We start from the raw sequence: 16,312 nt of genomic DNA, 5'->3' as shown, positions 1-16,312 counted from the left end.
TGTGAGATTGGAGAAGACTGAATTAAACTAGTTCTTCTTTTGTCACTTCTCTACTGAAAATCATTCTGCCTGAAGCTGTTTCCTTAAGCAATGAGTTTTCCAAAATTTTGTAACTTCAGTTCCAGGCATCTTGTACTTAGAATCACAAAGGTGTATATTTCCACAACCTGGCACCCTCTAACTGTGTTGACCATCTGGTGTGGAATTTCAGGAATTGTATTCCCAACAAATTTGAGGTGTGCAGACTTGGCAACAGCTGGTGCCGACTATGGCAATAACAAGAAGAAAGTGCCAATGTATATATTTTCTTTTAATCTTCATGCTATAAAGAGCAGAAAACATGAATTGATATTTTAATAGGGTAGTCGTTATGAGCAATTGTCTTTTATTCAGTTCTCACTTAAAAGAAAATCAGAAATCAGTTCTGGAACATATTAATGGATAGAAGTGTGTTTCCTTAGGTAAGACTGCAGTAATCAGTTCCAGGAGTAGTATCTGTAAATAGCTAGATAATATCAGTTAACAAATACAGCTTTCAAATCAAGTTGCCTTCAAAGACCATTATATAATACATTCAGTGTTATGCTACTTGGTAATTTGCTTTTAAGAGATCTATTGGAAGAAAAGCAAAAGGGCTCATGTACATGGAAGTTTAGAATTTCTACTGCACAACTTAGCTCTTTTAATATGTGCAAGAGACTTAAGTTGAATTACCTAGATACATTACCCAACAAGTCTCTGAGATTTTTAAACATTAATTACAAATAATATTTTGTAACCTAATTAGTACTGTTACTGGGGAAACAGGAATGTTTAATTGTTCATTTAACGATTGCAAAGTTCCTCCTCCAGTTTAAACACTTGAAATGTACTTTTGTATAATTATTGAAAAGAATGTTAAGCAACAAGCCTACAGTATTTTTAATTACAGGATTATGAATAGGATTTGGCTTGCATTAAGAGGAATGCAATATGGAAAAACAAAATACTACATTTCTAAATTTTTTTAAAAAAAAATGAATATAAACTGTTACATTTACCATGTGTGAATGTAAACCTCACTCTATTGTTAAGCTTTCCTCATTTTCCTGAGTAGTATATCTGTTTTATTTCTAAATATACAAACAGAACACAATAAAAATATAAACTCCTTTACAGAAAGCAGAAGTACTAATCATGCCTCCATCAGATACGCAAAGAATGGCTTGGCCTACTGCTACCCAAGGTTAATCCAGCAGCCTGTTCCTGTCTCTGATTTAAAGTACTAGTGAATCTATTTTTCTGCCCATGCTATAGTTTCTGCTCCATACTATAACTTCCTCCCTGATTTTTCATCATAGCAGTTGAGATAACCAAATGTATACTCTTCTTGTGGTAGCTCTGAAACTTGCTTTCCACATTCCATAGCTAAAAATCCTACACATGGGGCATGTGTAGGAGGAGCTCCTATACACACCCCTCTCTACTCACATTTGGTAATATGTAAAGCAACTTTCCTCAACCTTGGTGTTCCAAAAATGTGTAGATTTCAACCCCCAGGATTCTCAGCAATGGCAACACTAACTGAGAGTGCTGGAAACTGATGTCCATGTTTCTGAAGAATGCTCCAGTTGGGTAAGGCAGATGTAAGGGCATCATTTCCCCCCTTATCTTCAGAATAAGAAAGTGCATAAAAATAAGTCATACAGATGCACTGATGTCTCATTTGTATCACACAGGTTATACATTCATGTGCCTGCATTCACACAGGTAGGTCTCTTGAGTGTGTGGGCAGTTCCTGCAAAAAGCTAATACTGTCCCTTGTGTTTCTTGGCACAATAAACCAACAAATGTGTTTCTTTAAACCTTCTCTGGAACCTCAGACTTTTCAATCGCCATTGTGAATTATTTCTGCACTGTTCATGGCCATTTTATTACCTCAGCCATGCATTTCTGCTTCTTTATGTCCCTATTTATTTATTTGCCCATTCACCTTAGCACATATTTGTAATTTCTGTGAACAGTTTGACTGTCAGAGTATTTGCTCCCTGAAAAGCAAAGGAGTGATGCCTTTTTTAATGGAAGTTCAGGTCATAGCAACAATCAATAGCAGCCAAATATATCCATTACATAATGACACCATTTTATGGCAATTGAAAATGACTGTTGACGAACCTCAGAGATTGATAGCTTTCTATCTTTCCATTTATAGTTCATGGCTAAATTAAGTGGCCGTCAAAAGAAAAATACAATTGAGCCCAACATGTGCTTTTCACAGCAAGTGTGTAAGTTTTTGTGGCTTTCTTCTACAGTTGTAGGAAAATGTACAGTGTGTGGCAGTTGGGCATAATGTTCCCCAAGGAGCTCATTGTGTGACCAGTGGAGATGCCACAGTGATGGTTTTCATCACTGCAAAAGATGAATGCATGGGATCACAGAAATTATTGGAATGTCCTTGGTGGAGTTGTGGTTTATTATCAAAGACAGGTCAAAATGGAGAGCATTTGCCCACACATTCACCAGGAACCAAGGCCAACTCAATGGCACTTAATCAACTAATAAAAAAAATCATGCAAGTTCCAAATGTTTCTGGAAAATGGCTATAATATTTCCCACATACGTATATGAATGTGGAATCTCCACTGGTCACACAATGAGCTCCTTGGAGAACATTATGCCCAACCACCACACGCTGTCCATTTTCCTACAACTGTAGAAGAAAGCCACAAAAACTTACACACTTGCTGTGAAAAGCACATGTTGGGCTCAATCGTATTTTTCTTTTGATGGCCACTTAATTTCGGCATGAACTATAAATGGAAAGATAGCAAGCTATCAATCTTCTTCTGCTTCCCTCCATCCTAACAAGCTATTGCTTTTTCTGATCCATCATCTGCTCATATCACATGCCCAAAGTATGTGAGTTTCTGCTGAATGAATTTTTCTGCAGAAGACCCCTGACAAGCTTCTGAGCAATGACAACGTTCTTTGGAGCATGGTGGCTTGTGAAAAACCACCAAAGCAGCTGGCAGAAATGTAAACACAAATGTGCTGAAAATTGTACCTGAGGGAAGTGCTGCTATAGTCAGGGAAGCATTTCTGTAAGTGTTGATAACTGAGCCACTAAAAACATTTGGTATTATTTACAAGGTTGATCTCAAGGGCAAATGAATCTCAGTACTTCATACATTTCCATAACATCTGTTTAAGGGCTGTGGCTGGGATATAATTAAATGTATTTTTTATCTGACACTTAAAAAAAATCCCTCTGTACATCTAAATCCCAGTAGCAACAAGTATGATGGAGATAACATTTCAATATATTTGAATAATTTCTGTTAGCGCGATTGAACTCTTACATAAAATTTATTTAGTTTCATTACTAGCCAAAAGTAATAAAGTCCTTATTTCTAATATCTGTATTTGTTTTTAAATTCTATAATCATATGCTCAAAGCAATATATATTTCAAACAATGTGAAATAAAATCATTGTGATCCAGGAGACATGTTATACAGGAGATGGTTTCATGCAAACACTGATATACAAGTTCTTCCTTGGTGACCCTGAATGCTCTTCCCATGAGAGTAGCTTGCACATCTTGTATACAATATGAAGCATTCAAAGAAAAAAATGTATATTTTAATTCATTTTCCTCATATTTTAACATTTTACTTTCATGCTCACAATGTAGGTAACATTAATTGATCAAAATACAATTCTAACAACAGTTTCAATTAAGAACAGGTCACATCAAATTAAAATTACTGGTGACACAGCAACGTAGTAAGGTTTCAAAGCTTTCATGGAATAAGAAGACCTCAACTTGCTCTGGAAGGTTACTAGAGGACAGACTTCATAAGGAAGAAAATTCCATAACTCAGACACTACTGCAGTGGGTTTCCTGAGGTGGAAATTTTACTGGAAGTAAAGAAAGTTCTATTCCACTCAAGGTTGCATCTGAAGAATCTGAAGACTTGGGAAAGTCTATCCCAGAAAGCATTCTCTCCTATTGTGCATCAAGTCCAGGGGTGGACTAAGTCCATGAATCAAATAAAAACCTAAACTCACTTTTACGCTAGCACAGCACTCTCTTATTGCACCCCTGAAATGTCAGTAAATAGCAGTATCTGGAGCAGCCAAGAGTTACAGAAGAATGACACATCATTGTCCTGAGTTCACTCACATGGGCAGAACTAATCTTTGTATTGTTATGTTTCTTGTTTTAGGTACATTAATCCTACTCAGAGACTTGGAGAACACCTTGTATACTTTACTGCCTGAAACGAATGGCAAAACAAGCAGCCCATTTTCTGCTGTTTAAAGATCACAAGGTTGCCTAGGGTACACCTGTATGTTGGTGACAAAGTTCCATTTGGAAGGGAGGGCAAATGGAACCAGCTGAACATCATAAAAGAGGGCAATTGCTTACATCAAGTTATTATACTGTGTTGCATCTAATAGTATTCTCAGATTGCATAAATGGTCCCTCAAAGAGCATCTCTTGTGCTTAGGTGGTGTCATTTTAGCTATACAACCAATACCACTCACAGCTTGATAATTATAAACAGAGGGAACAATTAGTTCTGGAGCTAAAGTAGAGATAAAACAAAGTGCTTATCTTCCTGCACCAGTTTCTGCTGTTACTGACTCAATATCTATAACCCTGCACCCTTAAGCTGCTCCCATCCAGTGCTCATGCTGGTTGGGCTCTAAAATGGTTTAAGACAATTCTGGTTAGGGATGCTTCTGAAGCAAGTTGACAGTCTGGATTGCCAGCTACCATGCCAGGAAAGCAATTGCAAACTCTTTATTCATATTTATTTAAATGTAAATAAATTTATAGGTAGGCAGGTGGGCAGATATAGATAGATAGATAGATAGATAGATAGATAGATAGATAGATAGATAGATAGATAGATAGATAGATAGATAGATAGATATGTTATGTGGTATAATAGCCACATGATATGTTATAATAAAAGTTAAAATGAATTTATATGTACAAAGTTAAAACATCAAAATGCACATATATGTGGGCACAATCACCATCATGCATTTTCTTTGCTGTTCCTCAATAAGCCCTGCTTTACATTACAGGTCATTCTCAATAGTGTAGTAGTTCTAATACTTACTTGACACAAAGTGTACTAGTGTTTTTTTTTTTTTTTAATCTGCAAACAGCAGGTAGCCTAAAGAAAGAAAAATAGTAATTAAAAAAAAAACCAAACCAAACCTGGGTTTCATACTGAAGATGTTCCACATGTCAAGCAAGTGCTACAACCACCGTGTTATTGAGAAAGACCTGCAACAGAGGCAGCAGCAGACTTTAGCGAGGAAAATACGGTCAGGGGGCATTTCTGCCTCTGCACAGTTGCTATCACACCAGTCAATGATGTGTGAGCTGGCATGAGCCAGAAAGAAACTACTTTCAACTCAAAGCATGTCAATATGAATAGAGGTGGTATTCACAGTGGGCTGAGGTAAGCAGAAGATGGCAAGACTGTTCCTGCCCTTAAGGGCAGATGTGCCCCTTTTTGGAGCTAGCTGCTAGGGAGCTATATGGACCCTATAGCTATACGCATAAGGGGTAAGGGTGCCTGATTCCTTCTTTCAATCCTCTGCTCCAACCTCCCTCCCCCCTTTCCTGCATAGGCACTTTCCAAAATAAGCCTCCGTTGGTTGGTAAGCGTAGAGGTTCTTTATTTGGCTTTTAAAAAGTGGACATGGGATGAAAGGAAGTTTGGTTTTTTTTAAAAGGACAAGGGAATCAAGTGACGGATTAGATTTCCACCTCCCCATGTACTATGGTTACAGTCTAGATATGGAGATAGATAGATATTGTGCCTTTGAGTCAGTATTGACTCCTGGCAACTGCCTGGATAAATCCTTGCAGTTTTCTTGGCAAGGTTTTTTGGAAGTGGTTTGCTGTTTGCCTTCTTCCTAGGGCTGGGAGGGAGAGACTGGCCCAAGGTCACCCAGCTGGCTTTGTGCCTAAAGTGGGACTAGAACTCACGGTCTCCTGCTTTCCAGCCTGGTACCATAACCACTACATCAAACTGGCTCTCTATTATATATTTACAATTAAGTAAATAAAACAAGAAACTGGAGGAGCGTGACATACAATTTGGTATCATCTTTCATTCTAAGCCAAAGGCAAGATGCAACAGTCTCACATTTGAGTTCTATCACATGAAGCTTTGTGTAAGACATCGTTTTCAAAAATTCACACTCCCATGATGGATGCACATTTAGAAAAAGAACATGGGACTCTAATTCTTTACATGACAATGGCCGCAAGAATGCGTGGCTCAATGCTGGAAAGATCAGGCATTACCTACGTTAGAGGAATGGATAGTTAAGTTGTCATAACACGTGGGGATGGCAAAATTGACGGCGATCATAAAGGAAAAAACACTGAAAAAATTAAGAAGGCCTTGAAGCCTTTTACTGATTTCTTGTATGAAATTGAACATAATCGAATAGTGACATATGGATTTGATGATTTGTTATAATAATAGACTATTCGGAAAAGTAGAAGTCTTATTATAAAGTTAAACAAGGTTGTATGAAAAGTTTTTGGTGTATCTCTTCTGCAAAGGAAGTCGGAAGTCCTTTGGTTAAATGTTCGTATATGTTCGTATTATTTCTTCTACTGTTTTTCTTTAACTCTTTTAATCCTTGTATATTTTTTTTCCTTTTGTTTTCTCAATTTGGACATTATGAAAAATAAAAATAATTGGAAAACAAAAATTAAGGGATTTGGCATAATGTGAAAACAACTTAAGTACTGTGTATTGAAATTAAAAAATAAAGCCAAATTCCACATTGCAAAACCTGCAATTTCAATTTGCAAACCATTCTATCAGTGACTCACCTACCCTGCTAGCCATCAGTGCAGAGATCCCAGGAGATTGGAAACTGCTTTTGAACTTGACCTTTAGAAAAATGGCAGCCACCTTTTCTGATTTCTTTTCATTTCCTTATTTACCAGTTCTTTATAAGCTTCTGACTTCAGAAACCGTGGGAAAGAGTCTTTTGCCATGAGGCTGTAGATTAGTTTTTGAGCATCATCAAAACACTTGATAGTTGGTTTTGAAACAGTCTGCATGATGTGGTCTCTGGTATTGAAGTCAATGTTTATCTGCAGGGAATACAATTATTTATTCTACTGGATATATGAAATGTTGTCTGGGAGCCAAAAACAAATACAATTTGAATTGTATCCTAAAATACACTCTTTGATGCAAAGCAACAGGAAGGTCAGGCTTTTATTATCTAGAATATTGAATATTAATTTTAATTTGGTTTCCTACTCCCAAAAGCCATTTATCTTTGTAACAACAAAAACAATAACAGGTTTTCTGGTGAATAAGATGATAAAGCACTCCAGTATTTGTGTCATTTTTTTTTTCTCACCTGACTAATATCTGATTATTGAATTTCAGTGTGTATACTTTCAAGGCAATTAAAAAAACAAATTCCAACCATCTAATCTAGAAAGCTGTAGGAACTACATTTCCATGTGTACAACAGAACCACAAATTCTTTCTCTTTCTTTACAAAACCTTCATCCATACTCCAGTTATAGCTTGACCTGACAGCTGCTGCCTTCTTTTCGTAATCCTACCTACTTAATCACTGAACTTTTACAAACATTAGAATTCATAGAGTGGATCTGGACATTTTAGCATTTTTTTTTTTCAAAGAAAATGTCCCATTCTACTTGAAAGTTCACAAAGAGAAGCAAAAATGAGGTTATATAATTAAATCAACATACTATCATTATGGGACAAGTGGTTGTAATGCACCCAACTGTCAATAGGCCTAAGCCATGTATAAAAATGGGAAAAGAAGGATGGACGACATGTTTTTAAATAGAAAATCAAAACTGGCTCAGCACTTTTAGATATTTTAGTCCCTAAAAGAGGGACCTTGCATCCATCAGAGAAAATAATCAGAGACAAACTGACCACTAAGCTAGAAATCACAGATAAGCAGGATATGAAGAAATATAAAATCCTTTAGCAAATGCTTTTTGCAAAAGGATGACTTATGCCAGTGACACAAGATAAGGGTAACTTTTATTTATGCAACATATATGTGTAAAACTAATCATAATACTGTATTTTAGACTGTTAACAGAACTGAATTGTGAGTATCTCCTTTTTATTGTTGTGTTCCAAGCTGATAAGCAGGATTTGCTTGCATCAACACTTGTTACTCATCATGAGTGTTCTGCCTTTGAATATTTTAATTTTCCCATTGTCTTCTGCCTGAAAGCCCTGGCAAGCATTTTTCCCTCTGGACTATTGGAAAAGGTTATAGTGTGGCTCTTACTACATCATCTGATTCATCAACTTGGCATCTTCCAAGTGTTTGAATTATAATTATCACAATCCCTGACCAATTTTAAGATAATATTTCATATGAAGAGGGCTGCAAAGGCCTTTTTCCTTGAGCCCTGGGGATTATGAGCAATGCCATCAAAAGCATGTGGAGTACACCACATGTTCTGGTGGTGTACCACTGGATTAGACAATATTGGGCTAGAAGGAACAACTCACTGTAGGCAGACTTATTGAATTGTTTTCAGTGATAATTTTGAAGCCAGTCTTCTGTATACTCGGTACAATGTCTGAATTTCAGTTGTATGGAACACACCAATATTACATTCTATGCAATGAATGTTGACATTGAAACTATATTATTTCAGTAAGACTTACTTTCAGTTAATCATGCTAAAGATTGTGGCCAAAAATTCACAAGTAGCTCCAAACTTTTTATCTAGGCACGCATGGCATCATCCCTAAATCCCATATCATCTTAGATCCTCAAAGTGAATAGTATCAAATGCCACAGAAGTCCAGCCATTGCAAGGCCACCATGGCTGCTTCCATCCCCAAATTTGACTTGAACCCAGGTTTTTTTTTTTTTTTAATCTGCGCTCAGTCATTACCGACTCTGCAGTGACTGCTTGGACGAGTCCTTTTGCAGTTTTCAAGGCAAGTGTTTCGGAAGTGGTTTGCCAGAGCCTCCTTCCTAGAGCAGAGCCCAGCTGGCGAGCGCAGGAGGCGGGGTTTCTGTTGCTTCACGCCCTTTTCGGGCGCACGCGGTTTTTCGCGCTTACCAGCAACTGCTCCCGACTCCTTTTTGCAAGGCACCGCCAGCATTTTTCCTCCCACCGGAGTGAGAGTACCCATTTATCTACTCACATGAGTTTTCGAACTGTTGGGTTTACAGGAACTGGGGAGGAAACAGGAGCTCACCCTGCTAACGCGAAGGCTGGACTCGAACCGCCGAAGCGTCAGCCATTTCTGGCCGGCAACTTTCAGTGTCATTAAGCCGCTGCGCCACCGCATCCCCCGAACCCAGGTTGGAACCATAGAAATAATCATTTTATCGAAGAAAGCATGGAATACTAATGCAACCATCTGCTCTCCTGCCTTTCTCAGAAAGCGGAGATTAAAAAACAGAAAATAATTATCTAAGGCATGTGCCCGAGAATGTCTTTTTAAAGAAAAGCCCTACAAATGCTTCCCTTAGAAAAGCAAGAAGATACCCCTACTTTATTGATCCACTTGGTGAGCAGCTTCCGGTAGCTCTTATAAACCTGAGCAGTCACTGATCTAAAGAGTGTACATCCTAATCCTCATAATCCTTGCCCTTATCTTTAGGGTGAACAAACAGAAATCATCTATCAAAACTGGACAAGTGGCTTCTTTCATCATGTCACCGTTTTGTGTACGAGGTGTCCAACAGAATCATAACCATGCATAACAATGGGATGTAGACATCCAAACTGATAAAGGTAATCATTTTTTTTCCTTGTATAAATAGAAACCAGTGTTTTAAAGCATTCATAACTGGGTTACCTCCTTTGGGGCATCTGCTTGGATAAACTCAGAATAAATCCTTTGGGCTTTTGAAGCAATTTTAGCTGCTGACTTTGTTTTCTTGAAGTCCTCACAAGCCAGCCAAAATAGAATATTTTCTTCACTGAATTCTGATTTCAGGAAAGCTCTGAATGCATCCAGACCATCTGAAAAATCCAGGACAAGGAACTGGGACACTTAACCAACTTCTTGGTGCAAAAAGCATTAAATGCACTGAAGACCATAAGAATGATTTCATGGGCTTTTATTGGAGGAGGACTAATGATTAACTGTTATGGGTATGAGCCAGTCATGCCACAATATGACACCTAACTTTTATCCATCCTGGTGAGTGATGAATAAAATTTAGTGGCCTTTTCACTGGCCATTCTGGAGGGAGAATTTTACCATTTAGTCCAGAGGCCTCAAACTCAAACATCATGAGTACTGTATGAGGACTAGTTCATTAGGCCAAGGGGCAGATAAGTACTGAAGCTTTTTCATTCACTGATACAAATATTATTTTAATAATTGTATTATAATCTATCATCTCTGGCCCTTCAGATATTGCTAAATTGCAAATTCCAGCAGTCACAGTCAGTCTGGCCACATATGAGGGATGTTGGGTGCTATAGTTCAGCAGGCCACAGACTGGCTGCTGCAGACAGATCATTTTTCAAAGGAAAGCTTCTGTTTCCAAGGAATATATTCCTTATCACCACCGCCACCACCACTACCTTCTGATCAAAGTTCCAAGCCTTTTGCTAAATAAAATCGTTTGGGTCTTTAAGCCAGTCTTGACTCCTGGTGAGTCAAGTCCATACAGTTTGCTTGGCAACATTTTCAAGTTGTTTGCCACTGGCTTCTTCCTAAGAATGAGAGGCAGTAGGAGGCTCAAGGTCACCCAGCTGGTTTTCATGCCCAAGGCAGAACTAAAATTCAGGATCCCCGCTCCTAGTCCAGTGTCTTAAATATTGGACCAAACTGGTATTCACGAACCATTTGCTACTGGGGGCAACCGTGCAACTCAAGACATTCTGCATGAGTTCCACAGTTACCCCCGGTAGCAAATGGTTAGTGAAACCGAGTTTGATCTAATGTCTTTCTCCTATACCCAGCCCTTTGATAGATGATAAATACACATGGTTGGAAGCTGAAGTGGTCTGCATGAACAAGCGAATATTCCTGAGAGCAGGAATCTGACCTGAACAATGATTAGTAAATCAGGTTTTATAACTATAATACAAACAAGATTTATTTAGAGTAAATACAGTAGAGGGATAGGCAAAATGTAGCACCTGGCTAACACATGCTACCAGCAGGAAAGTCCAAGAGCATTTGTTCTGTGCATGTGTGTCTGGGAAGAAAGGCAGAGGGAAGTGACTTCAGATTAGTTAACTCTTAGACCAGTGTTTCTCAACCTCAGCAACTTTAAGATATGTGAACTTCAACTCCCAGAATTCCCTAGCCAGCATGCTGGCTGGGGAATTCTGGGAGTTGAAGACCACATGCCTTAAAGTTGCTGAGGTTGAGAAACACAGTCTTAGACAAAGACCAGGCAGAGTGAGAGATAAAGAGGGGATGCAGAATAAATTAATTTAGCATTTTGAATATGTTGTGTTTTTGGTTTCTGTGCTGTTTTATATTATGTTGCTGTGGTTGTTTTATGTTTATTGTTTACCTTGTTTTGTTTTTAATCCTATGTTAACTGTCCAGAGTAACATATTGATACAAATCATTCAAACTAACAATCCTTCACTCTCTATTTACACCCTACTGCCCTCTTGTGGTTAGTATGCCATGAGGTGCTGAAGAATCAGCGCCCTTGGCTCTAGGCCTCCGACGCACATAATTTTGGAAGTTATTGCAGGGCTATTCAGAGAATTGCTGGGAGATTTCTACTTATTTAGTCTGAGTGCAGCCTAAAATGAGTGTGTAAAGAAGCTCCATTCATTTGTTCTAGTTTAGAAAATTTGTTTTATCTTTGACCAGTCAGCTCAGCAGTTTTTGACTTGGAGGAATTGCATCAGCAGTTTGGGATATCTGTGGTGTGTGCAAAATAATTCATCTGCATCCTTTGGGACTGAGGGCTTTTTCTGCAGGTATAATCTGAATTAGGTATTGGGGTTCCTTTATTAGGACTTATTTTTATGACAGGAGACATTGGAATATGATTCTTAGGCTCTTGTGGAGTATGTATGTATGTATGTATGTATGTATGTGTGTATGTGTATACACACACCACACACACACACACACACATACTGTGTGTGTGTATCATAAATTTTGTTTTTGTATCATTAGGAGAAAATGATTGTAAAGTTTTAGTCTGTATAGTGGCATTGATTAAGCCTATGTAGATATGCTGGCTGTTAACATCAGGAATGAAAAGAATAGCTGTGTAGATCTTTCAATCTGTAAAAGATCTGGTTTGGAGACATATATAGCTCCTGGGATTTCTTGGGAGGAAAAGTAAAAATGTGATAAAATATATGATGAATGGAATGGAATGGAATGGAATGGAATGGAATGGAATAGAATAGAATAGAATAGAATAGAATAGAATAGAATAGAATAGAATAGAATAGAATAGAATAGAATAGAATAGAATAGAATAGAATAGAATAGAATAGAATAGAATAGAATAGATCTTACCTTTGTTAGCCAAAAGTGTATCCATAGATTCCATCCATGTCATTCTTTCCCTAGGGGATGATCTGTAGAAACAACATCTACTCTTGAAATTATCATTGTGACCTTTTGCCTATATAGCCTAAAGGTAGCATTCTGCTTACAGTTGTTTTCTCACAACTAATGGGGTCCAGATGAAGACCTCATCCTTGGCTCTTGTTTTATCTTTGTCCCCCCCCCCCCATAATGCAGAATACTTCATTAAGGCAAGAAGAGCCAGAGCAGAAGCACAATGTTTAAAGATGTGGATGTTCCATAGGATCTTTCTTTGCAGGATTTCCTTTGGGTTTTGACATCAACAAGGCTGCTTATTCCTCTTTCTTTGCCTTTTCCTGAATACCCCAATGGTTGTGAATATGCATACAGATATTTCACTATAACTTTATACAATTTTAAAATTGATCTTTTAATGCCAGTATTCCAAAATACAACAAATTAGCTCTTTTTGAAATTAGTCCCATGTTTTGCTACTACCTGTCTTCTCATATCTCACATTCAGAGTAGAAGAAATATTTTTCTTTCTACACAGTGTTGTTCTAATACATCTGCTCTATTTTAATTTGTTCTATCCATCTTGGTTGGGGGGGAGGAGGGGGATAAATTAAACTGCAGTGAAGAAAAAGGGGAGATGTGGTCTCTACTAGAATGACCCAGTAAGACTTCCTTTCCTTTCCTTTCCTTTCCTTTCCTTTCCTTTCCTTTCCTTTCCTTTCCTTTCCTTTCCTTTCCTTTCCTTTCCTTTCCTTTCCTTTCCTTTCCTTTCCTTTCCTTTCCTTTCCTTTCCTTCCCTTCCCTTCCCTTCCCTTCCCTTCCCTTCCCTTCCCTTCCCTTCCCTTCCCTTCTCTCCCCTCCCCTCCCCTCCCCTCCCCTCCCCTTAGCTCCCACTCACTTTCAAACTGATGTGCATATTCTATTTTCTTTCTTCTTTAAAAGAATTATTGCCTGACACAGGTGACCATGCAACATTGTGCAGTCAGCTGATTATTCTTACTGAAAAGTATTATGAGTAAACCTAAACCCTATCATAGTAAACAGGAAAAAAGAAGCTGAAATGAGATAAGTATGTAGAAATCCAAATAGATTCTGTCATGATCCTCTCACCTGAGCTCTCTGAAAAACAGGTATATTTATTAATTATAAGGATACTCCAGTGAAGGTCTCCAAGCAACTTTAGATTAGCTATGATAAATCTCAACAAAAACTCATATTTGGACACAGGTATTATAAAGATTTAATTTGATATGCTGATTTACCTTGGAATAAGACCCATTAAACTCAATATGACATATGTTTGAGTAATTATGGATTACTAACCTTAGAAGGAAAAAAAAAAAAGAATCTAGTGTTTGTGCCATGTGAGATGAACAGCAAAATCAACTTTTTGGGTAAATAAATGCATTATGTAATTTAATAAAATTTCCAAATTACTTGTCCAGAAGAGAGTCATGATTAGCTGATCAATAAGAAAAATAAAAGAAAAGGTGTTACTGATGTTTCACCACAGAATTGCTGTGTGCCTTCTTGACACTGAGTGGACTGTAGTCATAAATTGATGTGATTCTTTTGGTAGATCTGTCAAAAAGGTTATCAACACTGGGCAATAAACGGGCTATTTCTTAATTTCTTTCATATACTGCATTAAAAATTTTGCTTCCCAGTTTTGGTTCTCAACAAGAGTTTGATTAAATAGTTGTTCAAAAGCAGTAACAGAATCCCTTTCTCCTTTAGTTTCCTCTCTGTGCCAGAGAAACTTCTCTTCTTATCCCAACTCCAGGAGCACAAAGAATCCAATTAGCTCAACATATTCTCAGCTCAGATTTATCTAAATCTAGGATCTTGTCAGGGCAAAAATAAGATCTTTTCCAAGCTAGTTAATAATTTTAAGTGCTGTTTTTGCTTCCAAAGAAGCAGTCCCTTGAGCTTTGATATATGTACCACCAGGTGCAAGTAAAGAATTTCTGAGAATCTGAAGAGTTATTCATAAACCCACTGATACCTACAACACATTCATTACAGTAGTCTTTGTCCATGCAGTGTTTCCAAGGAAGAGCTGTTCATCTATTTCAGTGTCTTCTACAATACTTCAGCTATCTATTTTTAAGAGGCCTATTCCCTAGGAAGCAATGTTTATTATTAATAGGTCCCCTAACTTCTTAGAAGACAACGGAACAAAGGGCAATGGGAAGATCACTCTTGTGTTAGAACTAAAACTGTTTTAACCTGCCCTGTCTCCTAGAATAGTAAGGCAGCATTTGCAAAGCATGATAGCCCCAATATGCCAGAATATAGGACAATAACATGATAAAGCATTGTTGCAATTTTTTAGAAAACACAAATTGTGCAAAAGAAGAGAACTAATTAAATAAGATGGCACAATATTTTTAGACACCTGTACCAATGACTATGGTTTAACTGCACCAGAACAATAGCAACATGACAGCCTTTTTTTTTTGGTGGGGGTGGTAGTGGTAGAGGGCATTCTAGAAATGCCTCTTAGCATCTTAAAAATGCTCTATTTGAAGATGACTCCACCCTCCTGCTTCTGAGAGTGTTTCATTCTGCCATGGATTTAGCAGGAGCTATGTAGGAGTTCAACCATTCACAGTATTTCTCAGTATTATCTTTTGTGCACTCAATTATTTCTCTTCCTGATTCTGTGCTTAGGGAAAAGTCATTGTTCAGCGACTGAGCCTCTACTTTTCATGGTTAAAATCAATTCATTCTGATCTATATGAATACAGAATGAATACATTCTGATCTAAAATTCAAAGTAGACAATCCTGGGTAAATGAGAGGTGGGTAACCAATGTTTCCCGGCAGCCCAAGATCATGATGCCAAAATCTAATAGTATACTAACCAATTTTGGGCAACATGATTTTCACTCAATGTTGGGATTGGGAAGCATTTTTAATGGTGAGGATGACAATGCACATCTCCATAAGGCAAAATTTACTACACACATATACACATTGAATGAAAATCATGGGACAAGAATTTTCAGTCCATCTGTTTATGTCATTTTATCAGGGGCAATCCTGAGAAAGATGACTTCCTGTTTCATCAGAAGGCAGTTTTCTATATTTATTCATTTTTAGTGATGACCCTTTCTAGCAAAGAAGAATTAAGAAAGAATTTCAGATTGCCATAGATGACTACTCAGTAGAGAACAATTTCACATCATATACAGCCTCTCCTTTCCTAATTTATCCTGTTAAAAAAGAAAGACATTTTAAAAAAACTCACTTTACTGGCATGTTTCACTGTGGTGCTTGTCATAGGTAGCAATAGATTCTGCTTTCTGGTTGATTCTCAATCTGGAGGTAATATGAGAGCAGGAATATCATAATTAGCACACCAATAATTAAACAACAGATTTCAGACTGGTGTTCAATATCTACAATGTTTCCAAAATAATTTTTTTTATTATAGACATAACAATAACAAATTATTTGATGCAATAAAAGTAGATTATTTTAGATGGGCTCAGATATTAATAGGACTCAACTAGTGATTATCCTGCCTAATAATCAGAACAAATGAAGACTTTCACAGAATATTTAAGAGTGGAGAAATTGAAGATTTGAGAATGCTTAAGGGGAAAAAAAGCAATAAAATAAATTATAAACAAAAGGAAAATAATATTGTACTGGAGTATTCACTCCTTCTGCACTCTGGCAACACCGTCTCTACTTCTTTGGGGGCAATACCACAAATGAACAATCTTGGAAATCTGTACAGGCAGTGCTTAGAATCATATGCTTCATATA

General features: G+C 37.4%; 1 protein-coding gene across 1 annotated transcript; it reads right to left on the bottom strand.

Moving 5' to 3' along the window:
- Nucleotides 1-6,918: 6,918 nt before the first annotated feature.
- Nucleotides 6,919-15,799, bottom strand: RGS21 (regulator of G protein signaling 21). The gene is made up of 4 exons (XM_007420998.2): nt 15,789-15,799; nt 12,509-12,585; nt 9,854-10,020; nt 6,919-7,122 (listed from the first exon to the last, which is right to left on the bottom strand). Exons 1-4 carry the CDS (start codon nt 15,797-15,799, stop codon nt 6,919-6,921), a joined length of 459 nt encoding a protein of 152 aa, XP_007421060.2.
- Nucleotides 15,800-16,312: the final 513 nt, after the last annotated feature.

This window comes from Python bivittatus, unplaced genomic scaffold (genome assembly GCF_059951505.1).
Source record: "Python bivittatus isolate LINGU-HERP-01145 unplaced genomic scaffold, Pbiv_v1 ctg000700_np1212, whole genome shotgun sequence".
In the NCBI taxonomy this organism is placed as follows: Eukaryota; Metazoa; Chordata; class Lepidosauria; order Squamata; family Pythonidae; genus Python; species Python bivittatus.
The sequence above is the reverse complement of the archived record's forward strand: the minus strand, read 5'-3'. Positions and strand labels throughout refer to the sequence as shown.

Coding starts and splice junctions, on each gene's coding strand:
- RGS21 (XM_007420998.2), bottom strand. Junction 10,021..12,508: donor TACACTTTTGGCTAACAAAG/GTAAGATCTATT, acceptor TGGATTTTTCAG/ATGGTCTGGATGCATTCAGA. Junction 7,123..9,853: donor AAGCAGATGCCCCAAAGGAG/GTAACCCAGTTA, acceptor TATTCCCTGCAG/ATAAACATTGACTTCAATAC.